Genomic DNA, 27,566 nt, shown 5'->3' with positions numbered 1-27,566 from the left:
TTCATGGCTCCAGGGGAAGCCTCTAGGGGTGGTGAAAGTTATTACATCAGTATAGCAGGGCACTTACATCTGCAGGAGCAAGGCTGTAGTGTGTACGCTGACCTAATTAGGTCGACCTAAGGCATCTTACACTTCAGTGTTGACCAGACCTCAGTTGGAAAGAATTTTCTAGTATATAAATAAGTATCTATTTAAGAACTCTTAAGTTACTGTAACAGCATCCAGGCTCAGACCCCCTCAAGTGCACCCCTTAGGTGACAGGCCTGGCTTCATGCAATTAACTCTATATGGAGTTAATATGCTTCCACCATCTTAGACAGGATCTCCAGGCTGCAGCCTCCTGTTTCTCAACCATGTTAACAACACAGACACAATTCAATTTTGGCACCTGTAAGCTTTTCCCTTTGGGAGCCTGTGACGCTATACATTTGCTCTGATGTATAAATAGCATCTTTGGAACAAATCATTATTTATTCATTCCTCAAAGGTGCAAAGGGTAAAAACAATAAAAGACCCTTAACTTACACCGTACGTTTTTCTTGAGATGGAGTTAGCTGAGCTGATTGGGTCTCTGTAATATTGCTACAGTATTTCTATAAAGTAGTTAATTTTGCCTTCAGTAAGAATCAAAGCAAAAACCTATAACAATTTGAGAGCTCTCATTTTAATTAAATTGAGAAAAAACATCATCAATCTGTGTTTTGCTCTTCAGCTCATCAGCAGTTATGACATCCTCAGTTAAATAGACTATACACTCAAATTTTACATGAGCTTTCTCTGTTTTGCAAACTGAAATTCACATGAAAAAAGACTTACAAGTATAGAGAACTTTTTCATATTTCCTGTTTCTCCCAGGGCTATAGAGCATCAGGTTATGAGAACCATGGACTGAAATCATAGAATTGTAGGATTGGAAGGGACCTCGAGAGGTCATCTAGTCCAGTCCCCTGCACTCATGGCAGGACTAAGTATTATCTAGACCATCCCTGACAGGTAATCTTTCACCACCCATGTCTCTGTGTATCAAAATTTTTCAAAACAAAGAGCCAAATCTTTAGCTAGTGCAAAGTCTGCATAGCTTTATTGAAATAAATGTACCCCAATAAACACCAGCTAAGGTTCTACATTAAAATGTCATCAAAAATTCCTTCTTTCTTTTTTTTTCTTTTTCTTTTTGGAAGCGGGGGTTGGGGATGGGAATTGTGGCGTTGGTGGTGGGTTTTTTCCTTCATGCATTTGCACAAAACCAGAGTCTGCTGCGTGATTCTCATGCTGGAACTAGAATGGTAGGTTGGTAGAGCAATTTGTTCAGTGAGACCTGAATCATTTGAAGAATATACGTGTACATGGATTAATAACCAGTTACAATGACAGCTTTGGAGATTTAGGGGGATGGGGAATTTAAGGCTGACAAGAGATGCTCTTTTGTTGTTCTCTTTCATCCTCCCGGGAGTTATTTTCCACCCACCTTTGATTACCAGCAGTTTCCTTTTATTTGTTTGACAAGATACATCACAGGTAAGGATTTCAGGAGGAATTGTTTCTCAGAATGTGCTCTTGTTTGGTTTCCCCTCACGTCCACATACAGGGTGGGCAACTTATAAAAATGTATTGTGCAGGCCACTTGAAACACTGAACTTTGGGAAAAGAGCCCCTTCAGTACAGCACAGCATTGCCTTATTTACAGAAAAGCAAGTAGGGTAGGGTTGAAAGCATCTGCTTACAAAGCAATTGTAAAATTAGTCACTTCATGAAGTCTGAGTGCTCCTACCTTGTCCTAGTGTTGAAATCCTAATGATGAGCTGAATGACACCTCATTGGTTTCAGCAGCACCTTTGTATGTTTTTTTTACTGCAGTGTGCAGTTAAACAGTGAGCTTTGAAGCCACCAAATATTACAGATTTTTTTTAAAAATTAAACATTTATGTGACAAGTATTTCCTGTGTCCTCACAACAGCTAGGATAAAAATTGTCAGGCTTCCTGCTCCAGTTAATAGCTGATTGATCTCTCGCTATCTGGAACCATAGACTGACTGTGTCCAGATACAATGGTGATGGACACAGTGTGAGTAGATGGGCTTCTGGATGGATGTATCAGGAAGATATTTTATCCACATTGTATTGTCTTGTGATTATGGCAATGGATTGGGAACTTGGGAGATCTGTATTCAATTCCCAGTTCTGCCTCAGGCTTCCTTTTTGTCCTTTGGCAAGTCACTTACCATCCCTGTGTCTTAGTACCCTAGCTGTCAAATAAAGAAAATGATCCTTCCTTTTCACCCATTCTTCCTCTGTCTTGTCTAGTTCAATTGTAAGCTCCCTCAGGTAGGGGCTATCTTTCTTTGTGTTTCTAGTGTACCAAGCACAATGAGGGCCAGTCTCGTTTGGGGCTTGCAGGTGCTATTATAATCTAAACAGTAAGTAGCAATGATAAAAATCATATGTGCTTTCTGTCTGAAGCATTTGGCATTTCATCAGTTTGAGAGAGGATTACTGAACTAGGTGGTCTTTGCTGGTTATAGCAATTCCTGTGTGAGTAATAAAAGTATACTTTGGAAGATTTTTTTTCTCATATAATACACCAGGAATTTTTCACTTCTAATTAGTCTTTCTTTACCTTTTTTTGGTGAGAATCTAGAACTCAGTCACTAGAGAACACCTGCAGCCAGGCGGGTGTTGGCATAACAGTTCATTGAACCCAATCGGTACTTGTTCTTTTCTCCTAGAGACATTTGCATGTGGTACATAGTGTAAATGCTCAGCTATCTTGGAACTGTATTTTAGCAATCACAGCAGCAGGTAGGGTTCCCACCTCTGAGGTACAAAAAACCAAGACATCCAGGATAAAAAAACCAGGACATCCATAAAATCGAACACTTGGCAGTGTGTACCGAGCACCCTCACAGATATCTTACAGGACAGCTACTTCCAAAAAGTGATCCTAGCAAAACCTGGATAGGTGGCAACCCTAGCAGCGGATCAAGTATCAGGTTTGCTTTTAATTATAGTAATTTGCCTGTCTCTTTGCAAGGAAGCCAAGATAATAAAAAATAATTCAAAGTTTAGGGGAAAGCAAATCACACGTCATTTATTATTTTTTCCATTTTTTACATAAGCAACCAACAACAAAGAAATGGAAAAATGCAAACAAAATGTATAGGCATTAGAATACATAAAAAGTAAATTATATGGGAACTATTTCTAAGATACAGAGTACTAAGGATTTGTTGTTCTTTTTTAACTGTCTGTTCACTTGGGTTAAAAGTTTTCAGAAATGCTCTTTGTTATCCTGCTGTGGTGGGTAAGAGTTTGTTAAAAGGTAAAGTTGTGCTATTCCACCTCACTTTCCTTTCCTAAACTCCCTCACCGGAGCACTGATAGAATCATAGTGATGAGATGTTTTCTGCCTGTCAGCAAAGGTGGATCAGGCCTGCATGACCTCAGCAGCTTGCTAGGCCATAGCCATGGGGGTTTGAATAGCCCCACAGAAAAGTCCAGCGTAACCCACTGCTGACATAGGCGAACCTTTGGGCCTGAACGCAGAGCATCCTGTTTCACTGTCCATTATAGCCCTGAGCATGGTGGGCTCTTAACATTACTAAAGAAGATTAAACTTGCTCTTGGACACAAGGGTGAAACTATTTTCAGATGCAGAGTGGAGTGATATTTGATGATGAGCCAAGGTACTGTACAGTGTCATATCTCTCCTTCCTCCTCGGTTGCTGCCTTTGTGGGAGTGTCATGAATGAATTCCCTGAAATAATTCAGACATCGTGTTCTCCCCAGCTAAAGGTCACTCTGATGGTACAATGCTCTTGCTATTTCATATGCAAAGATATTCTGGAAAAGTGTACTTTTTTGCTTTGCTTTGTTTAGTTTTATTATTAGCTTTTATTAGTATGATGTTTATATAAAAATGTCTCTTTAGTTTATTAATATTATTATTATATTATTATTAATACCTGTGGTGATGGTGGTATATAGCAAAATTAGAAATTATCTGTGTATGTTATACAGCCTAAGATCCAATCCTGAGGGATCTCAATTTGCACAACTCCGATGGGAGGTTCATACATATAGGACTTGCAGAACAGAACTGTCTCCTGAAAAGTTATCTGTCCTCTTTTGTGTTTGTAAAGCCCTTAGTGACTTTTAGGTGCTATATAAATCATATCATGTATCACACAAAAAATTCATGAGTTACCACCCAACAGAGTGTTGGGCAAAGTAACAGAAATGTAAACCTAGGGTTAGAGAATAGAGCTTGCACTTTATTGGCTCCATTTAATTGTGAATATTACACTGCAGTGCTATCATGTAAGAGTGTGAATAGAAATTTGCAGAAAACAACGTGCTGTGTACAAAAGAACAGGAGACTGCTGCCTGACTTCTTAATTTTTTGACTGTTGCTAAATGTTTACACAATACTTGTCAGATATAGCCTATGTCCAATATTTGTACTAACATGTAACTGAATGAGCCCCACTTTGCTTCCTATAGTGAATAAAACTGCAAAGAAAGAATTAATTTTGAATACTATTGACTGTAACTCAAGTTAATATGTAGTTATAAAAGGACAAGAACAATGTATTTGTTTAGATTTTATAAACTGCTCATCTCAAACTCTAGGTGCATCTACAAGATGGAAAACGTGCCAGAAGTTACACACTAAGGTTCTGATCCCGTAAACAGCTGTACTTGGTAGACCCCGCCATTCCACAGAGAGCCATTGACTTCAGTGGCTTTTCATGTGTGGGGAGCCTTTGTGGAGCAGCTTGCAGGATGAGGGCCTAAGCCATTGGATGGCTTAAGAGAATCTAGGCCCTTTGTTGTTTAACTCCCTCTTTGAATTCAGTCTAGGTGGGTAACAGAAAGTTACTTCCTTTGAAAACTTTTAAGTGGCCTTTGTGCAGTGAGTTACAGTCACAGTATAGTTCCAAAGTTATCCTAAAAAATGCCACTGGGCCTGGAACTGATTGTCAGTCTTAGCAAAGAAGCTGAGAACTGAATAGTCACTATGGCTAATCCTGCAGACTTTTATGCACAAGCCTAACTTTACAGTCACAAATAGCCCCATTGATTTCAGTGGGCCCCCCACAATAGTAAAGTAAGCACTTGCATAAGGGTTTGCAGTATTGGAGCTTAAGCCTGAAGTACGCTTGCCCTCTTCTCTCTCCTTCCCAAAATTGAGGCTCAAAATTGAGGCACATATTCACTCAGCTCCTGTCAGGACCAACATTCCCTTTTTCTTTTCTCTCCTGAAGGAAGGGTTTCCTGTTCTGGTGAAAAGGTTCTTATGGTAATATTTGATAGTCCCCTCACTTTCTCATTGGAGTATTTTTCTAAAGCATGATTTAGAATTCTTCCAAGGTTGGTTATTTCATTAGTGAAAATCCTTCAAAGCTGGTAGTAATTTCAGTTAAATGAGGCAGATACGCTGGTCCCCTTAGGCAAATTAGTAGTGTAAACATTTGTTTGAATTCCATTTATCTTCCCTGTGTTTTTGAAGGTTAATTGTTTCTTTGTCATCAGAGGTTGGTTACTTGAATTGTTAAACTACTGGCCAGTTTTTCTTACAACCATTTCCTAAAGTGGTATGACAGTGAAGATTGACCTCTGTTAAACAAGATGGAACAATTATTAGATTTTATAAAATGCTTACAGTTGAATAATACTTAGGGCTTACATCGCATTCTTCAAAGCACTTGAGAGGAAGTTAAGATTTATCCCCATTTTACAGATGAGAAACCTGAGAAACAGAGAGATGAGGTGAATTGTCAAGAACATAGTGACTCAATAGCAGAGATGGGAATGAACCCCAAGCTCCTAATTCCCAGTCCAATGTCTTATCCACAGTACCATCCTGCCAGTTACAGTGATTTCAGTTATAGTGATTTCAGTTCCACATTTCAGTGTCTTGACTTCTTACATAAAGGGCCCGACCCTGAATACTTTATGCACAAACTTCGTTGTCAATCCCAATGCCAATTTTAAAACTTGGTGTTCAAGTCTGGTTCAACCGGTGTAGTTGGGGAAGGCACTCACCAAATATACCTACTCCTTAACCCACCTAATATCCTTTCTGTCTAAAGACTTGTAACACACAAGATTCTTTGCACAAATAAAATACGCAAAAAGAAAAGGAGTACTTGTGGCACCTTAGAGACTAACCAATTTATTTGAGCATGAGCTTTCGTGAGCCACAGCTCACTTCATCAGATGTGTACCGTGGATGTGTACAGTTTCCACGGTACACATCTGATGAAGTGAGCTGTGGCTCACGAAAGCTCATGCTCAAATAAATTGGTTAGTCTCTAAGGTGCCACAAGTACTCCTTTTCTTTTTGCGAATACAGACTAACACGGCTGTTCCTCTGAAACAAATAAAATACGGGGCATTTGGACATTCAAGCATTGGCATGTTCCTTCCACCCCCAAAATGGTATTTCTCTAATACAGAGTTGAGGGGGAAAGGGGACAGCATAATTATGTATGTGCCACTTTACTCAAGTAGATGTATCAAAGAACAAAATCTCTGCTTCAAAGAATTTATAACCTAAAAAGTACCAGTCAGGTACAAACAAAGAGTGGCTTGTGTCTGTTATTGCAGACAGGCTTCAAGTACAGGTACTTGTAAGGTGTGATGTGATAGGAGAGAGAAGGGTAACTGCCGGTGTTTGATAGATTAGGAAATCTGAAGAGGAGGAAGGAGTAAAAGAGAGCGGTTAGGAGTGAATCTTGAGTAGAATGTAGGAATGTTATGAAAACCGTATAATAACAAACCAAAGCATGGCCATAAGAATGCCACAGATAGAAACTGACCACAAAAATTGTATCACTTAAGCTGATACTTAAAAACAAATATGAAACCAGAGACAGCTATTTTTAGAAGTACTTTGGTAATGAAGTCCTAACAACAATTCCTCCAGACCACTTGAGAGGCATAGAGCAACACATTTTCCATGCTGAGGAAAGCACCAAAGTCCTTACAAGGTTCTGTTGACATTTTAAACTAATACTGTTTCCTGCTCACCCATCCAACTTACAATATTGTGACATAATGGGAAATATTCTCAAACACAGATTAGTAGTTGGTAGATAGATGTCTGTATTACATCACTACTATTCATCCATCACTTGCCGGCTCTAATAGAAGGCAAAGACTGAATGGGCCATAGCAGGACTGGCATCTGATACTTAGGATCATGAGATAATCATGATCAGAAGTATGGGATAGTTTATACTCTGTGAACAGAAGGCTTCAGTTTCTAGAACAGGCAATAAATTCTCTTTTCAATAGAATTTTATGTTCAGTCATACAAATGAATGACTGTCCTTGCAAAGCACGTTAAGGCAGCGGTGCCCAAACTTTTCCTGTTGTGCCCCGCCCCCTTACCAGTAATGGAATCTGTCCACCTCCCCTCCATTACTGCACAGTTGTCTCAGCAGTGGAGCGGGGGCTGAAAGCAGGACTGGGCGCAGAACTGGGGATGAGGGAGGAGCTTGGGCTAGAGGAGGAATTGGCCTGGGGTAGAGAGGGAATGAGAGCAGGGCTGGAGCTGGGCTGGGGACAGAGCAGGGCTGGGTGGCACTCCTTCCCCTCTCTCCATGGGGGCTGGCCTGGGCCGCACCATGCAGCCCCGCCTCTCCCCTCCCCCCCTCCCCCCGAATGTTCCTGTGCATGCCACAATTTGGGAACCACTGCGTTAAGGGGACATGTCAGCTTAAAAAAAGCACACTGATCTTAAATTTCTTCAGTATTCTTATAGATACCCAAAATGACTACAACTAGAAGAGATCAGAGAATTCTAGTTTGAGCATTTGACAGCACATTGTTCACTGTCAATTTCATATTCTTCCCCCCTTTTGTATAGTCAGTCAGGTAATCGGTTTTTCCCCAGTTGTTTATGTGGGTCTTCCATAGAGGAATAGTGGAGGCAGAACACTTGAAAAATGTGCTTGTAAAACCATCCAGATTGGCAGGACTCTGGAGCCTCTCTGCAGTATCTCAAGCTACTTCTAACTCACTTTGATCCGAATAGGCTTCAAGTTGACAGTGTATCTTTAGCTATACACATCCATCAATAAATCCCCAAAAGCCCCTAACCTTGGGGGGAGAAGGGACTTTCTAAGCCTCCTCCCTGCTTTCAAAACCAAAGTCTAGTTTACTGCAGAGTGTCACTTCACAATTCATTTTTGATTAAGGGCATTCAATTTCCTCTTTAAAAAAAATTCCCTTTCACACAGGAGTGGACCCTTACTATTTGTAATTTTGTCTTTATTCTCCTACTCCTCTGTATAGCCACTTCATTGACTGACTATTCTCTTCCAGGCAGAGATATTGTTTCCTTTATATACAAATCACCATTGAGCCTATTCCTCACAAGGTAAAGAAACTCATGGTTTTCAAAAGTTCACAAATGGAAATGGATCCTTGTCAGACTTTTTTTTTTTTTAATCCCTGCTAACTTTCAGCGGCAGTAATGGGATTAGTTTAGCGACAGCTTGTGTGGGTGAGATCACATTTTCTTCCTGCCAATACTTATCTTCTCTTCTTGCTGTAGAATTTCCCAGTTTATGTTGCTTTTCCAAGAAGTGGCCTTGCTTACCTGAACAAAGTGCTATTACAGACTCTGGCCTCTCTGGCACAATGTTCAATATTGCTGGAAGCTGCAGAGTTAAATCCCTTTTGCAATGTGCTGGATATCTGTCCTTATTAATAAGGTCCACCACTCATTGGGTCCAGTTTGATCATCATGTTGAGACTGCAATATCTTTTGTGGAAATATACATAGCTACAGTTACAGAGTGTTAGGGGGCTTATTCCTTCACCCACTTACTTCCCTGGTCCTTCTCGCATGAACAGAGAGCAACAATACCTGAAGTCCAAAGGTGCAAACAATTCGATGTTTATTGGGGTGAACTTCCAGCAAGCATGATTCCAGTTTCCTTCCTTAGTATCCTCCTTCCCAGCTCTGACACCACAGAGCCTTACACCTGTGTCCCTGTTCCCATTCCTACCCTTAGCCAAACATGATTCCAACTTCCTTACTCCCATTTCCCCCTTTAGCAAAACATGATTCCAATTTTCTTACCCCCATTCCCTGTTCCCATCTCCCCCACGCACCCACCCACTTCCTCATTGACTACAGATTATATAGTAAAACTTGAGTTCTGCTTAGCTATACCTTAACCAATCATTTTCCTGAAATTTAACTAACCAATCCTAACATATTGTAACATGATTATGTAACCAATTATATCCCACCACCTTAATTAGTTTACACCCAGCAAAATTAATTATACAGCAGACAGGAACAATCACAGAACCAGACAGAGATTATACAGACAAACAATAGCAAAGTGGGAACTATAATGACAAGACAATACAGAAGTGAGGATTTCACATCCCAGCTATTGATAAGTGAATTCTTGCCAGACCGGATGCTATCAAACTAAGTTTCCTTTTACATTTTCTAGGCATTTCCCTTTCTCTGGAGGTGATAGGAATACAATTCTGTCCTGATAGTGCCTAACAGCCCAATAGCACCTTATTTCAATGTGACTGGTTTGGAATGTGAGGATGTGACTGTTCGCTTCCTAGCTTATGGCTGCCTCTGCTGCTTAGCCAAAGGCCTTAGCCTAAGAACAGGGCCTCAGACTGTCACAGTAAGAGAAGGCCCTTACACCAGCAGACAGTGATTTTGATTCTTTCTTTTGTACCTCTAGAACTATCCAAGTGATAAGAATACACCTAAATTCTTAAAGTACAGGCCTTTGCAGACAGGCCTGAATATCTTTATCCTAACACTCCACCCCTTTTTTTTCTTTTGGGATCCTTCTGCCCAGGTATCCCTGGAAAAGCATAGGACATATGGCGACACATTTCCTGATAGGGCCAGGCATCAAGGTGGAAGGTGTCGATATTCCATTTGTCCCACTGCCCCTTGTGCAGTATAGTGCCCTGCACCTTCTCTCATATGGGCATACCACGCCTATTCCAATTAGTGTTCCAATTAGTGTCCCATTATAGTGGGCCCGAGAAGGTTAGGTCCAGGTTGTCTAGTACACTGCAGGATTTGGAGGGCTTATTACATTACTTATAGGTTATCTCCCTATGCAACGTAACACAAGTACAGTTAACAATTCGAAATCCCCAGCAACACTGAGTCCTGGCCACTGCAGTATGGTCCAACATCCGAGACACCCCCAAAACACTGCCTCTCCTCCTTCAATGGGGTCATGATCTTGTGTCCAGTTGCTGGCAGTTGCAACAAGCTTCCCCTGGAGGTTTTGCTTGCTTTTGTCCATATCATAAGTCCATTGAATGTTCACAGAGAAATGGGATATTGTCCAAATCAGCTTGATCACTTGGTATGGAATCAGGCAGTAAGCCCTGGCTTATTCACAGCAATAAGATTCACAGATCCATTTGTGCACCAAAGTCCATATAGCAGCATGTAGATGTGTTTAGTTTGGTTATGGGCTGGTGTAATTGTGCCCCCAGTAATATGTACATTCCCAGCAAAACACCTTATACACAGTATACCCAATTGTCCACCCCTTGCATAGGCCATTGATCCTGCTCCTCTATAGTCATAGGAGAGGGGCACATCCAAACATCTTCTATTGATTTACACTATTTTACACACCCCTCCATTAATTCCCAGTGAGCTCCTCCCCTTTTCATTATTTCCATAGGGCTTGTGGGGGCCACCTTAGCTGCCATTCCATTTCCAGGTACCACAGTAGCTATTACACAGGTGCTGGCCTCCTAGTTGAGCATTTTGCATTCCCATACACATCTTTCCCCCCAAGGTCAGCCTTTTGAAGCCATCCCCCACCCACATCATGAGGTTTTCTGTTCATTAAAACACAACAATGCTAGCAACAAGACAAACACCACAGACAAACAACACAAAACATAGATCCATGGTATTCTGAATTATTCTTCCGCTGGCACCAGCTTGCTCGTAGAGTGTCTGAAAAACAAAATAAACAATTTCCACCCCCCTGGTGGGGACAGATTATTGCTTAATAATAATACCACTTTCTTTTACAAATTTCCTTGCTAATTGCAGGAAAAACAGAAGAATTACCTCCAGGCTGTCCTTATTTTGTTCTATAGTTAGGCTAGTGAATTACCTCACTCACTGGTCATTTATGAAATTCATGAGATGGTGTACCTCAGTTTCCCCTCTTGTACAACAGACCAAGTTTGCAATAGTTTCTCTGCTGTACCAAGCTTTAAGTTTATTCTCAGGTAATAGCTGAGACACAGCTTCAGATTTTAGCACTGTACACACACACACACACACACACACACCCCTTAAGGTTAACCTGTCCCCCTTATTTTCAGGCTTGACTTGTTTTTTTCACCTCCCTTTCCTGGAGGGCCGTAGCTCACGAAAGCTCATACTCAAATAAATTGGTTAGTCTCTAAGGTGCCACAAGAACTCCTTTTCTTTTTGCGAATACAGACTAACACGGCTGTTACTCTGAAAACTGAGTCTTCTAGTAGCTTGTTTGCTGACCAGATGTATTGGTTATTTGCAGCTCCTTTGTGCCCATCAGCTAGGTAATTTGCATTTACACAGAGGCTTACTAGCTTGCTTCTGGATCCAAAGCTGTTAGCAGCTGAGACACTGTCTTAAAAGGGAAGCATTTTACTTCCATCAGAGTTCTGATTACTTTCATCTCCTGCTCCAAATCACACAGAGATCTGAAAAAGAAAGCACAACCTACTGTGGCCTCTTTTAGAGCCCTAATAGGATTTTAATTAAGTACCATGTTTTATTTGCATTTCTTTTACTCTTTCTCCAATATACACTGCACACGTCCTGGGAAAATGCACATTCCTTCCATATAGTTTAACCTCCATACATTATATTAGCCATATTAATTATACACAAGGTGTAACTGCCTCCCCCATGCCTACAGAGTTTTCATGCACACCCACCAAAGCAACAATCTAATCCCCCAGAGCCATCCCAAGGCTCAGTGTTCCCATCACAGAGTCTGATCTAATGTCTTATATGCATGGAGCTCCCACAGAGTCAACTGGAGTTCAATGCACACACGGCTGGTAGAATCAAGCCTACAATATGGATTGGAGTAAATAAATGAGCTAGGGTTACAAAAGGAAACACTAGAGCACACAAGGATAAGAGTCCATGCACTGAGCTTATTGCACAGCTTGTGGATTCTGAGAATGGTAAATGTAGTGCAGTGGAAATGGGGGAAGGGGGCATTGATATCCCAAGGAAAGAAGCCCTCTAACATGAAGAGAAGAAGACAGTAATACTGAGAGACTCCATTCTCAGCAAAAGAGCTTTTTCCCCTTAAAAGTGGTCTTTAGACATGTTTAACTATTAAATGGTAAAAATGTTTTCTAGCAGTTTAAACCCATGGGCTCAAATACCAAGGTCTTTACTCACTGGAGTAGTAATTTGATCCACAGTGAAGCAAGATGGAAATTACTTTATGTCCTCCCTGTGAATCTCTGGCGTCACGAAGTTCAGCAACCGGATGATGAACAGGATGAGACGGGCAAGCAGAAATACTAATCTTTTTTATCAACATTACGCTCATTTAAAAAATAGTAATCATTATCCCAGGGTAGACACAGAGTAAGTCCAGCCTTTGTAAGGTAAGACTCTAAGACACAATACCACTGTCAAGCCTAAGCCAGGACTTAGTGTGCACATTCTGGTTTTCATTCTGCCTTTACCTGTGGACAAACTGATGTTGCCAAAGGGGAATTCAGTTTTGCTGGACTCTTGATCTGACCAAAAGGAGGAAGAGGAGTGCAGTGCCTGAGAGGGCAGAGTGGGGGACTGGGCTGACTGACCAATGGAGGTTGACCAATAGTGGCGTGATATAGAAGAATTGTGGCATAATTTAGATGTAAAAGCTGAGAGACCACAACCATAACATACCATTGATCTTTTAATCCAGACAAAGTTGAATAAAAAAAATGGGGAAATTGCAGATTTTGGATTTCAGTGATGCAATATGAAAAATAGAAACTGATACTGAGTGTTCCTATTCAATCTTTCTTGTAATAGGAAAATGAGGGGACATCCATTGAAACTGACAGGTAAACAATATAAAAGTAGCAAAAGGAAACACATATTTACACAACTGATAATTAACCTGCCGAATTCCCGAAACAATAAATTATTGTGACCAGGGAGGTTAGTAAAAGCAAACAACAAAAAAGACATTTATATGGCTAATGAGACCATCCTCAGTTAAACAAGTTGAAGGATAAAAATGTTTATACATTTATAAAGCTTCATGCTTCCAGTCATAAACCAACTTCTCACTTACTAGTTTTAGGTAGGAACTTCCCCTCTGGGCAAATTCTTACATAATTGTCCATTATGCAATTTCTTCTACCTTTTTCTTATATATCTTGTATTGGGCTCTCTCAGACAGTAGATTTTTATCTTCTGCTGCTAGAAAGACCATTGATCTAGTCCAGTATGGCAATTTGTATTTGCCATTTGGGTATGTGGAGACATAGGGTGATCGAAAAGTTGGAGTCAAATAACAGATTCCGTGCTATCTGGGTTGAAGATCCAGTATGTACATACACCACAAGTTTGTTCCTTAGTGATTTGTCAGGCATTGGCTTGGACTATGACCAGGAGGAATTTGCTAGAATTGCTTTGTTGACTGCCAGTAAGTACACTGTGGGTCTGATCCTGAGAGGTACTGAGTGACTGTCTTGTCCCTTCAGCTTCCATTGAAGTCAACAGAACTCCTGCTCTCTTCTCAGAACCGTGCCTTACATGTCACACAGGAACAACAGAGAAATGGAATACATTCTTGTGTGTCTGGAGAAGATCTCATACTGTGATAGGGATCAGTTAAAATATTTGATGGGGACTATATAGCTGGGTTTTGGGAAGAGTACAGGTTTTTATATGCAGTTGGGAAGACAATGGGTTTACTGGATGCCATGGGAAAGTGTGTCAAGGAATGTTCATGGGATGGGTGCATCCTGTAAATTAACAATAATTGTGTGCTGATGCCACTTGAGGATGTTATATTGCATGTATCAACAGTGCTTCTTTATTTAGGAAACCAGTTAAAATATTTTTTCTGTCAAAACCAAAAGCTGCATAAGCCTGAAACCATCATGGGTTGAGGACGCTGTATACTGTGCATTTACCTGGATATAAAATTTTTAATGCCCTGCTCTTATTTTGAAATTGCCTTTCCTAGCATCTTTGCCAGATCTTGTGTATTACTGCAGGATCAGATTACAGACGGGAAAGATAATTTTAGAATAAAATAAAAATTGAAGCCCTCCTTGAAAGTCAAATTTAATAGTCCTATATTGTGGAGCTAAATGTGGATAACTCTTTCTGGTACCTCCACTTAGGGCAAAGTTGAATAATTGCCTTGACTGTTCTGATTGCTTCCAAAGCCCACAAACAATCTGAAGGAATGAGAGTATCAAGCAGGCAAATGGCTGACTACCAGAAAGTTTAACTTCGAAATATTAAATGCTTTTGAGAGTCTCCATAACTAGAGACTATTCAGGAGCTTTAGTAATCTAAGGAGAAGAGTAAGAGGAAATATGATGGAAGTACAGTACCATAATGAATGGTGCAGCGAAGGCCTCCTAGGTGCTGTCCCTTATCAGCAGAACACGAGGACACTTGAAGTTAAAGGACGACCATTTAAAAATGGAAAAGAGTTGCATATAAAAATGACAAATAGCATTAAGAAGAGCAGCCTGGTTTCTTGCTTACCCTGACCCTAATACTAGAGCAAGAGGGCACTCAAAGCTAAAAGGCAACCATTTTTAAATTGGGGGGGAAAAAAGAAAATGCATTTTTATAGACAACAATCAACTTGAGCTCTCACTGCTGCAGGATATGGTTGAGGCAAATAGCTTGGTAACTTTCTACAACGGCTTAGATAGAGGAATAAGAATAGCAGTAGTAGTTAGGTTAATTAGGCTAAAATTGCAAGGATATAGGCCCATCATCCTTGTATGATGAACCTTTAATTCTTTGTATTAAAAAGAAATTTCCCCCTATAATATAGTGTTGTGGACTGGAGATATGCCTTCCCCTGGGGCATCCAGCAACAGACACTGTTGGAGACAGGATACTGGACTAGATAAACCCAAGAGATCTGCTGATTCAGGTCCTCTGCCCCCTCCCTGACCATCACTTCAGATGTTGAATATGATCCAAAGTTCACTGAAGTCACTGGAAAGACTCCCATTGGCCTCAGAGGGGGTTAAATCAGGCCCTTTGTCGACTGTTATCATCTGACTTTTGTTTTATAAGCAGCGCAGAGGCTATAGGTAGTTTGCATTGCTGTAGTCCCTGTGTAGGAGACCTTGCCAGCACCAGATGCCTACTGCCAGGCCCCTGCCAACAGACTGATCAGGCCCCATTGGCTCTACCTATAGTAAAATCAGGGCCTGAAATAGCAGCTAACTTCCGATACACTTCCCCCACCTAAAATTAGCTAGAGGAACAACATTATTGCCGTGGTTTTGTTTGTTTTAAAACTTCACTTACAGTAAAAACTGTGAGTAATCTTCCTGTCATCTCTCTATAGAAAAGGTCCTCTTGACTCTAATACAACTGAAGTCTTTCATTACTCAGGAAGAAGTACAGTATGTAATTACATGAAAGAAGTGTATTTTTATCTTTCTAAAATTTTGTTGTATTATAAGAAAATCATAAGAAGAGTGCTGTTCCCAGGTGTAGTGCACTAGCTCAGGTTAAAGATACAGGTGTTTAAACCAAAAATTGAAGTCACGTTCACTTTCTATAATAGGCATTTGATACTTCATTGGCAGACAAAGTTTACATATGTCACTAGGTCATATGTTACTTTTAGGAGTGGGAACATTTTCATCCTGCGTTGTTACTCCCAGGGCTTGTAGAGCAAAGGGGCCTGTTGGGTCAGTCCACTGGCTCCTGCCAGGTCATAAGGTCAGCTCAAAACCCTCTGGCTGATTTTGGGGAGCAGCAGTGGATAGCTCCAAAGAAATCCCAATCATTTCTTCCTTGAACTGTTCCTTGAACCCTCTGGCTGATTTTGGGGAGCAGCAGTGGATAGCTCCAAAGAAATCCCAATCATTTCTTCCTTGAACTGTTTGCAGTGAAGTAGGCTGGTAGGTTGTGACTGGGACCATAGGCTGCAGGACTGTAGTTCCAACTGGACTCCCAAACTAAAGGATGATGATTGTGACATGCAGGGTCAGAGTTTTTGTGTGGGATGATCTTTACAGGTCTAGCTAGAATATAGAGGACTCTGTAGGTAAAAGAAGAAGAAAAAAGGTAGGGTGGCAGCGATTCTGGAATAAAATAAGGGGCTACAGAGCATGTGATTTCTGTCATTCAACATCCCTTCTGGTTTTGTTCTCACAGGAAAAAGAAGAATGGACAGGAACAGCAGCCAGAGGCCCCTGTCGATAACCAGTGCCGAATTGTTAACCCAACATTCAAGTATAATATGGACTACAAGAAAGTTGGCAAATGTATTATTATAAACAACAAAAATTTTGAGGACCAAACAGGTATTTCTTGTGCTTGTCTCATGCTTCAATTTGTTTCCCACCCTCTGCATTAACATTCTTTACAATGGCTTTAACATCAGTTGATGAACAAGCCCTCTTCCCCGACACACACACTTTTTTTTTTTTTTTTAAAGACATGGAACTTTGATAAATATTTTTCTTGCGTGGGAAATTGCTTTAACCATTTCTCTGCCTACTTCACATTTATTCACTACAGCAGTGCCCAGAGGCCCCCTTTTGCTATACCATGTGGTTCATGTCTCAAAGAACTTACCAGCTTGCTTTACCATGTTATCCTGTGCACCCAGCTTCCATGCTATGTTGGTAAAATTTGAACTTTTTCCATGACCTCCATCCTGAATTATAAGTGTCCCAAGCGGTCATATGGGCCAATGCTGTCATAGGCCGGAAATCCAAATTGAGCAGTATGTAAGACTTCCCAATACAATCTGGAGATTTCCCCTCCCCCTTACCTTGTTTATGCCGCAGAGTGGGTGTCATATCTTCACAGAACAAAACCAAATTACCTTATTAATGCACACAAGAGGGAAGGTGATATTATATAACATTTCTATTGTGGTAGTGCCGTGGAGCCTCCTCCAGATCAGAACCCCTTTTTCCTAAGCACTGTATAAACATAGTAAGTGGAAGTGCTTGCCTCAAAGAGCTTATATCCATTTCCTTTGTATGGGAGTTGTTGGGGATTTCTGGTCTGCAAGGGAGGGAGGTTGAGGACATGGGACTAAATTAAAGTTGAAACCTTAACTATAGTTTTTCTGACTTCAAAGCATTTTGTGGTTTGTGGTTTTGTTTGTGTTTAAATATAACAAGTTTGTTTGTTTGTTTGTTTGTTTTTTTAAAAAAAACTCTCCACACCCTCCCATTGTTCTTATCTTTGAATGCTGTACACATGAGTTGTACTGCCTAACCACACCAGAGAGAGAGAAGGCCACAGGCCCTACTCTGCAAGATGCTGAGGATACGAAGCACTTTGCAGGCCCAGGCCCATTTTAACATTGAACCTTGCATTATTTTAAATAAAAGCTAAAAAATCTTGCAGGTGGATCCGAAGATAATGGGGTTATTTGTGAATGTTTGTTTCAAAATCACGTCACCATATTCTTTTCTAAGCTAAGCAGTAAACTATAATCTAGAAAGTCACCTGTGACCATTCAAGTTATTTGCTTTGCTTTGTGTGTAGCCAGCTGTGGTGTTCTTCATTTTCTGCCAGGTATGTTTACACGCAATGGCACCGATAAAGATGCTGGAGAGCTTTCTAAATGTTTTAGAAGGTTAGGATTTGACGTTGTTACGTACAATGATCGATGCTGTTATGATATGAAGAAATTACTCAAGCAAGGTAACAGTTCAAGTTCCTCGTGTTGATGTACTTTTCCATATAATAAAAGACATGGTATCAGAACAGACTGAAGCTTTCATGTTTTTCCCCTTAATTCAGAGCTATTTTATTCCCTGGTTTTACTCAACTGAGAAAGTGGCCTATGCCAGTTGCTCTGCCTGCCCAGATCTTGGGTCTGGTACAGAGCTCAGTCCCTGCTCCCCGGATACTCTCCCAATTATCCACAAGTGGTTTATGTCTCCCCTCACATGCAATCTGTGGCACTGAAAAATCACTTCCCTGGTTGGAGTTGCATAGAGGGTCCCACTGTACATGTAGTGCTGCAAAGAGATGCTGTTTATAGTTCTTTCACTTATATTAAGTTTAATGTGATTTCCTTTGTGCTGAGAAAATGTTATTTGATTTGCAGCTGCAGATGAGAACCACAGTGATGCTGCTTGCTTTGCTTGTATCTTTTTAAGCCATGGGGAAGAGGGCTTCATTTATGGCACTGATGGAATTTTGGAAATCAAGGATCTGACCACATTCTTCAGAGGAGACAAGTGTAAAACTCTGATAGGCAAACCCAAATTATTTTTCATCCAGGTAACAACCTTACAAAGTAGATACTTCTGGGAGGAAAAGAGTTACCAGTTTACAAAGATGTTTGACCAGCAAATCGTAGATTGGAGGGTAGCTGGCTATAGATGTTGTGCATTTGACAATATATCACATGTATATAATACAAATGTGTAAAAATGTACATATTTTCATTGCAAGTCTCTCCTCCCAGCTCTTGTATGTTGCTTCTCTTCCTAGATGGTAATACAAGCTCTTCAGGCGGAAGGATTGTCTTCCTGGGTGTGTAGGAAGAGCTGAGCACATTGTAGATGGTACCCAAATACAGATAGCATTACTGTCCAAATTTCTGTGACCACAGGTTGTCCCTATAGACTATTGCATTCTATCAGGAGAAATCTGTGCATGCAATTATTATAGTGTATTATTACATTATACATACAATTAATAATGTTTTACTGAAACTTGTCAGTGACCTGCTGTGCTGGTGAAAGGTGCCCAGTTGACAGCCTAGGGGACTGAAGCCCCCTATTTATCTGTTTAGTATGTAGATTTTGGGGTGGCAGCAGGAGTGAAAGTTCCCTTATGCCATTCCACCATCTTCCCTATGCCACTCCACCTGTTGTGGAGGGTAAGAAGTACAGCATTTCAGACTCTTGGCCCTCTGCAGATTGCCAGCAAGAGTGTGAGAGTGACACTTGTGGTGTGTACAGTTTCCCAGTACAAACAACCAGTTCCTTGCACATAGTCCTACCAAACAGCAATCAAATGGTAACAGCTTTCAATCAGAGATGAGCTTTCATCAAGAGGTGAAAAATACTTGTCTGGAGTTCATTCCAACGTGTCAACTCACCACACAGCATAGCTAAATAATAAATAAATATTAAAAAAGAAGGGATTTGTATTTTGTAATTGTATAAATGTTAAACATGTAAAGTACTACAGTGGCATGACAGTGAATGACTTTGGTACTAAGGAGAACATATAATTCTGTACTTCATTATTACACTGCACAGTAACATTTACATTTCTTGTAACTGTGATAAATAAAGGGCGGGTAGCTCCCGTTTATGGACACCCCGCCAGCAAGTTAGCTATAAAATTCCTCTTAGTAGCTGTTCTCTACTCGCTTTACCTGTAAAGGGTTAGCAAGCCCACAGGTAAAATAAAAGGAAGTGGGCACCTGACCAAAAGAGCCATTGGGAAGGTAGGTATCAGAGGAACAGCCGTGTTAGTCTGTATTCGCAAAAAGAAAAGGAGTACTTGTGGCACCTTAGAGACTAACCAATTTATTTGAGCATGAGCTTTCGTGAGCTACAGATGAAGTGATGAAAGTGAGCTACTGATGAAGTGAGCTGTAGCTCACGAAAGCTCATGCTCAAATAAATTGGTTAGTCTCTAAGGTGCCACAAGTACTCCTTTTCTTATTGGGAAGGTAGAACTTTTTAAAATTGGGAAAAAAACTTTCCCTTTGCTGCTGTTCTCCGGAGAAGGAGATGGAGCAGCAATGCAATAAGCAGGAATGCTGCATAAGGCGTGAACCAGGTATGAAAATTCATCAGATCATATGTAGAATTACTTATTTGAAACCCCGCAAATATGTAAGTAAATTAGGAATGTTTAGCTAGACTAAGGTGACCAGACAGCAAGTGTGGAAAATCGGGACGGGGGTAGGGGGTAATAGGAGCCTATATAAGAAAAAGACCCAAAAAATATAACTGTCCCTATAAAATCGGGACATCTGGTCACTCTAAGCTAGATGCGATCAGGTTTATTCTTTATTTTGGCTTGTGGATCTCCTCTGTGGTAACCCCAGATGCTTTTGTTTGCTTGTAACCTTTAAGCTGAACCCCCAAGAAAGCTATTTTGGGAGCTTAATTTTTGTAATTTTTTCTTTTAAAATCTAGCAAAAAGCCTAAGTTCCAGATGTATTTTTTTCGTTTTTGTTTTTAATAAAATTTACCTTTTTTAAGAACAGGATTGGATTTTTGGTGTCCTAAGAGGTTTGTGCATGTTGTTTGATTAGCTAGTAGCCACACCTAATTTCCTTTGTTTTCTTTCTCAGCTCTTCCCCAGGGGTGGGCGGGGTGAAAGGGCTTGAGGAATACCTAAGTGCTCCTTCCTGGGTTCAAATGTGTTTTTTTGCATTTGGGTGGTGTCGGCATTTACCAAGCCAAGATGAGAGAAGCTGTAACCTTGGGAGTGTAATACAAGCCTGGAATGGCAAGTATTCATTTTTAAAATCCTTGCGGGCCCCGACTTCCTGCACTTGAGGTGCCAGAGTGGGGATTCAGCCTTGACAGTAATTTACGGACATAATTGATCATCCACTCAAACTAATAAACTAGTAGACTAGCCAAATTGGTTATGGTTTAAAATGTTAGCGAACATATTTTAACTAACCCAGTTCTAAACAGGATTTTGTACTTTGTGTAGATAAGGATATATCATGTTTAAAAATGTATCACTAGTTGTGGTCAACCCTAGACTCCCCCTACGGTTCAGGATGATCAACTAACACACTTTCCAACAAGACTTTCCCTGTCTATACTCGGTGCAAAGTCCTGTTTTAAATTTTCAGTTAAATCACAGTAACCAACAGTTTTTAAAACATGACCAATTTTCCCATTTTAGACACGCTCTTCTTGTCTTTACCATGTTTTCAGGCATGTAGAGGATCTGCATTTGATGACGGGATACAGACAGATTCTGGACCTGCAAACAACACGGGGGTAACAGATGCCAATCACAGATACAAGATTCCAGTAGAAGCAGATTTTCTCCTTGCATATTCCACAGTGCCAGGTAAGTAATGGGAAAGACAGGCTGACATCCGTATGCAATTGGCTGCATTGGCAATTAGGCATGCATTTTTGCACCTGAACTTTAGAAATTCAGCCCCTAAGATGGATAAGTAAATGTAAAAGAAATTGAATATTTTGGGACAAAATCATTTGCCTGTTAAGTATATTTTCTTGTAATTTTACTGAGTGACAGTTTATCCATTTTATTGTGGAAAGGATAATAAATAGAAGTGCCAGACTAGCTTTCTTTGCCTTTCAGTACTTCACTTACCTCTGTTGTTCTACTCTTCTTTTTTAATAAAAAGTGTTATTAAAGAAAAAATATTCTGTATATCTGTAGTGCTCTGGGAATAGAAATTATGATGTTTGGTGGCGGTAGGAGTTAAATATAAAGTACACAAAATAAAGACTACAAAGCTGAAAATGAAGTTCTGGCCATGAAAACTTCTTTAAAGGAACAGAAATAAGTTGCTTAAAATACATGCTGAAGTATAGTGGACTGAACATGGGCATCAAAGTCAATAACTCCTGAATTCTAGACCAAGCTTTGTTGATGACACAGTGTGCAACATTGAGCAAATCATAAACTCCTCAGGTCATAAACTGCCCCATTTACCCTGCATCAAAGGGCTGGAGTGTCATAAAGGTGGCTCTGAAAGCTCCAGAGGCAGTCAGGGGGAAATTCTCTGGCACCGGTAGTCTGGAAGACAGCTGAAAGGCTGTGTTCTGAGGACCTTTTCCAAGTCCTGGCATAGTGGGCATGAGCTGGTAAGGCTGCAGAACACAGCATATCCTCAGATGCACAGCACAAAATTTCACCCCTTAAATCAGTTTCCCCATTGGTGAAATTGTAATAGTGATACCTCATATGGGTATTGTGAGGCTTAATTAATTATAGATACTATCTTGATGATGTAGAATGTGCTGTATAAGGGCTAAGAATTATTAGCTTCTTTTCTAAATTGCTTCAGAAGTGGGTCATAACATAAGAACATAAAAATGGCCATAATGGGTCAGATCAGTGGTTCATCTAGCCCAGTATCCTGTCTTCCAACAGCGGCTGGTGCCAGATGCTTCAGAGGAAATGAACAGAACAGGGCAGTTTATCAAGTAATCCATCCTCTGTCCAGTCACAGCTTCTGGCATTCAGAGGTTTAGGGACAGCCAGATCATTAGGTTGCATCCCTAATATTCTTGGCTAATAGCCATTGATGGACCTATCCTCCATAAACTTATCTAATTCTTTTCTGAACACAGAGTCCCATTCCCCTCTATGTGCCAATAAGGGAGGAAAGATAATCCATGTGCTTTCTTATCTCTCTCGCTCCTTGTAGGTTATTTTTCCTGGAGGAACCCAGAGAGAGGCTCATGGTTTGTGCAGTCTTTGTGCTCCATGCTAAATGATCATGGGAAACAACTTGAGATAATGCAGATCCTCACCAGGGTCAACTACATGGTGGCCACAAACTATGAATCAAAGTCGGATGACCCACGCTTCAGCGAAAAGAAGCAGATACCCTGTGTGGTCTCCATGCTCACTAAAGAACTTTACTTCTGAAAGCATATTCAAAGAGTTGATGTTAGGGCACACTTCCTCCTCCCCTCCCCCCAGGAGATTTTATTGTATACTCGGTGCATATCTCATGATTTGTACTGGCTTCTTATATTTGGAAAACGTGATGTATCCGATTGCTGAGCCCTAATCAAGGCTTTATAGGAGGAAAAGCAACTCTGGACCAGACCCTCAGCTGATGTAAAGTCCATAACTCCATTTTCGTATATAGAGCTATACCGATTTAGACTAGCTGAGGATCTCATCCTCCATACTTAGCAGCAGAGAAAGATTGGAAGCTGTCCTCCATATTACTTGCTCTGTACACTCAACTGGATGCTGTTGAATTCTCTGTAGTAACTTTTTTCAATTTTATGTTTCATTTTCTATAGTTTGATTTTCCCCCCTCCCCCCATCTCAGAAGTTTTGGAAAACAAATCTTTTTTTTTTTCTGTCTAATTTTGTCCCTTCCATTTGATTGCTGATATTTTTGACTTCACATTGTTTCTAGTACTGCATCACTAAAAATGTGGAAGCCTTTCTACTTACTACTTCATGTTTAAGAAGAGCTGTATAATTATACATACAGTAGTTCTAGGAACCAATGTTAGTTAACAGTTAGAAGGCAGCACAGGGAGAGTACAGATTGCATTGGGGTGTGACTAATGCAAATTTTGTGGATGATGATTTATTTTTGCTGCTTAATTTCTCATTGATTAAATAGTGGATTTACAAACATTGATATTTAAAATCCAGAGAGCAGTTCCCTCTAGCAGCTCAAAATTAGTCTGATTTGGATCTAAATAAGTTGGCAGTGTCCCTTTCTAGCTTGCTTTCATTAGAAATCTGGTGATTGTATATACAAGTGTCTTTTTGCAAATCTTCCAATTCTACCTCCTTTTCAAAAAAAAAAAAACTGTTCTTGTAAAACGTAGGAACTACTTGAGCTATATCTTTTTCCAAGGTGGAAAAAGCGACATTCAGATTCTTGCTGAGTAATAGTTATTTCTCTTGACTTGGCGTTACCTTTCTTGCATTCTGTTCAATGCTAAATAACTGGATAGCGAAGATGCATTGTAACTCAACAGTTATACCAAAAAAAATGTTTTGTCCGTCCAGAGAAGTTAAACAATTCTGGAAAATAGTATGTCTAACTTTTACATTAAATACTAGCAAAATAAATTCTGGGAATCTTCCATTAAATTACTTCTCCCCAGGAACAACAGCTCTTCCCTGAAATCTTCATAGAGCAGCACCATTATGCATCACTTCTTATTACAGTTTGTGTCCTTAAAAATCTAACCCATAGTTGGGGTGGGGTTTCTGATCTCAGACATAAACCTCTTTCTCTAAGAAAAATAAAGAATAGTGACAGATATCCTTGGTTTACAGTGCTCTAAAATTTACTTAATTATAAGTCAAAAACAAGACAGGTAAATAAAGAGAACATCTTTAGAGAGTTAGTTAAATAGAAATGTAATGTTAATGTGGCAAAGATTTTCATCCAATTTTCTTATCACACAAGTAGATTTTTGCAAACTACATATAAAATGTAAAAGCAACCTGAAACAGTGAAATTACTGATTTTTGCGTGTAGGTTATTCAGATTAGGAAGTGTCTTGTTCAGAAATAGTTTTAAAATCAACAAAGAATCCATTAGTAGGTTTTATTTTAAAACACATAATTTTATTGTTGAATAGAAACAATGACATTTTTCAGTAATAAGTGTGATTATTTAAGTTGAGTTTGTCTGTTTGTTCCATTATGCATACACTGAAAGTACTTCATAGCAAGGTAAACATTAATCAGGTAGCAGAACTGCCTTTAACTGCTGTGCTGTCTTTCTTGTTTTCCTTTGGATCTGAGCTAGCAAATGCTTGAGTTCCTCTTTAATATGATCTCTCATGAATATTCAGTAGCTATCCCAAAAATGTGAGGCTAACCAATTGTTCACTTAACTGGTAATGGGTGAAGTATTCTTTCTTTTCCTAATCAAAATATACAGTAGGGTTCCTTGAAAACTTCTAAAAATATGCATATTAGTGCCAAATTTGTAAGTTTCAATATATTTTCTTACTGCTGTGACAGAATGAGGCACTTTTTCTTAAATTAAATCTACATGTCTGTGAATTTCATAAATAAATATTTTATGGAAAACTTGATCAATAAATAATTTAAATTTCCTGCAAACGTCTACTTGAGCATCATTTCAGGTGGTAATGCAGAATGCAACCTCTCTTCAGAAGAGATGATGGGTCTTTTGTGCCTTTGCCTACATGAGCTTTCCAGCCATGCCATGGAAGTATTTTGGAAGAGTTGGCTGCTCTCCATGGTTTTGATTTGGTGGGCCAGATCCTCAGTTGGAATAAAACAGCATAGGTCAAGTTACTTTTATGGAGTTATGCAAATTTACACCAACTGAAGATCTGTCCTTTACTCAGCAGACAAACCAGTTTAATGACCTGGTGATTAATCCAGCTAAAAGTTGAATTAATCGTTTTATGGAACTAGTTAGCAAGCATTTCTTTTTAAATCCCATTCCCTAGCTTCCTGACACTAGGGACTTGCCTCTGTTTGATCAAGAGAAACACGTCCTCCTCTCAACATTTTCAGTATTTATTTTTCCAGAGTTTTTCACGCTCATCATGGCCTGTTAGTAGCTGGTTTACTGAGATTTCGCCTGCCTATAAAGTTCCCCTATAGAATGTTCTGCTGTTTCAAAGGCTCCTGAATTGGAAAACTGTGGGGGCAGAGCCACAAAATATTGTGAAACCTCTACAAGCAACCTCTGCTGAACAAGGATTTCTTCTGCATATGCCCTTGGGAACTACGAAAAGACGCCAAGAGACATGGCCTAGCTTTGAGGGTTTAAAGCTTTTAAAATGATGCTGCGAATTGTAGTAATTGTTCTTAACATCCTTTTAAGCAGCAGTTCTTCTCTCTCCTGCTCCAGTTGTGCTCTTGGTTAAGAGTGGTAGAAAATTATATTTAAATAAGAGAGAACAACTGTGGCAAACTTATTTCAAGCAATATTAGTTACTGGGGTAAAATTAACTTGTGATGAGGAGGGATGTGCAAGACCCTTTTTACTACCCTTTGTGCATCCCCAACATGCTGTGGAGTTGGTCTCCAGGTCAACCCATGTGGGGCTAGTGAGGAAGGCCAGTTTGGAGTTAGGTTGGGTGAGGATTCTGCATCAGCTGGTTCCATATGAGAGCAACTAAAGCTGCTAGCCATACTTTGCCAACAAAGTGATCTGAAATTAGACACCAGTGAGGACAGTCTGGGAAGTCCTGGTGAGTAGAGGAAATGGCAGCTGTCCAGCTAAGGAGAAAAGCGACCTAGCTGTGCTGTTCTGAGAGGGGTTGAATCACTCCTCTGTTCTCTGTGGAGAACTGTTAACCTGGCACTCTCAACAGTAGTGAGACTGCTTTGCGGCTAAACCAAGTGTGAGCTGGAAAAGGATGATGCAACCAAATTCCTTTCTCATTTAGGCCCTGATCCAAAGGTCATTGAAGTCAATGCCTTTGCTTCAAGCCATAATATAAACACATTAATTGCTTTATTTCCCCCAACCCCTTTAAAGAAAGACTGTAAGAACTTGCTATTTTCCTCTAGGGGAAATCCAGGTTTGAGAGGAAACCCAGAGACAAGTTATTTGGGCAGGAGATGGGACAATTTCCTGAATTAAAATCTTTGTGTTACACTCCTCTGAAAATCCCTTCATGTATATTTATTGTGATATTTCAGGGGCTGCATGTATGCTTCTCTGTGTGGGAGGTTATTATCCTTTCTGCTCTATTCAGGTACTTATGTGTCTCCCACCTCCATAGCATTAGAGAGCATAGCAAGTGGATGTGCTGCTTAAGAAAGAGAAAGAAAGAAAGCTCAGCCCCAATCATCTTTCACTCCAATTCCAGCAAATACAATATACAGATCAAAGATCAAACCTACAGTGTGTGCAGATAATGCCAGAGAGGAGGTCAACTTTGGAAAGTTATCCAAAAGAAAAGGGTTTTATGGAGGAATTTGAAGAAAGAGAGAGGCTTCTTGACTTGTAGGAAAAACACTGTTCCAAGTATAGGGACCAATTTCTGTGTCTAGATGGACTATTACTTGAAATTATTTCTGCAAATATTCTTTTTTGAGTGATTTCTACAAACACAAATAGTCTCCCACCAGGGGAATTCTCAGCTGACCGTCTGTGTTCACATTCTAGCTCCTTCACTCTGTCTGAACAGTGAAAAGTAGCCAGTCAGGAGAAAAGAATCTGACCCAGTATCTTTGACTGGATGGCTGAGTCGTACTGAGCCAGAGAGCATTTTGGTAGAGATATTCCATTTAACAGGTCCTTTTGGTGACCTATATGACATGGGTTGTTGAACAACATGGTTCTAAGAGGGCAGGTATCAGAGTGACAAAACTCATTATAACTAGCACCCCTGTTGGATATCTCAGCAGAGAAGCCAATGAATGGGCATAAGACACCTCTGAGGTGGTGTCTCCATGCCAGGCTGAAAGTGCATTGACAGGGTAGTGTGGGGAAGGCTGCACCATCTTTCAAGGGCTGTACATTCAGTTCTAAATTTTTATATCAGACTCCTAAATGTTTGTTGGATTGTAAAATAACATTATCTACAAAGAATGATAGAGTAAGCAAAATGTCAGGCTTGTGCTGAGGAAAAATATAGACCAACAGCAAAACTGAAACAAGAAAACAAGGTTGTCATTGTTTTTC

General features: G+C 40.1%; 1 protein-coding gene across 3 annotated transcripts in view; it reads left to right on the top strand.

Moving 5' to 3' along the window:
• Positions 1–25,018, top strand: part of CASP7 (caspase 7) — a 34,296-nt gene extending 9,278 nt beyond the window's left edge. For 2 of the 3 annotated variants that reach the window (XM_048857847.2, XM_048857846.2), the window contains 5 exons: positions 16,406–16,554; positions 17,786–17,914; positions 18,324–18,499; positions 21,139–21,277; positions 22,611–25,018. In XM_048857847.2, the coding sequence (XP_048713804.2) occupies positions 16,406–16,554; positions 17,786–17,914; positions 18,324–18,499; positions 21,139–21,277; positions 22,611–22,834 (817 nt within the window). In that variant the 3' untranslated portion in view covers positions 22,835–25,018. The remainder of the gene's footprint in view (positions 1–16,405; positions 16,555–17,785; positions 17,915–18,323; positions 18,500–21,138; positions 21,278–22,610) is intronic. The other variant, XM_048857848.2, reaches the window with a different exon arrangement.
• Positions 25,019–27,566: the final 2,548 nt, after the last annotated feature.

The sequence above is a fragment of the Caretta caretta genome, chromosome 7 (genome assembly GCF_965140235.1).
Source record: "Caretta caretta isolate rCarCar2 chromosome 7, rCarCar1.hap1, whole genome shotgun sequence".
In the NCBI taxonomy this organism is placed as follows: Eukaryota; Metazoa; Chordata; order Testudines; family Cheloniidae; genus Caretta; species Caretta caretta.
The sequence above is the reverse complement of the archived record's forward strand: the minus strand, read 5'-3'. Positions and strand labels throughout refer to the sequence as shown.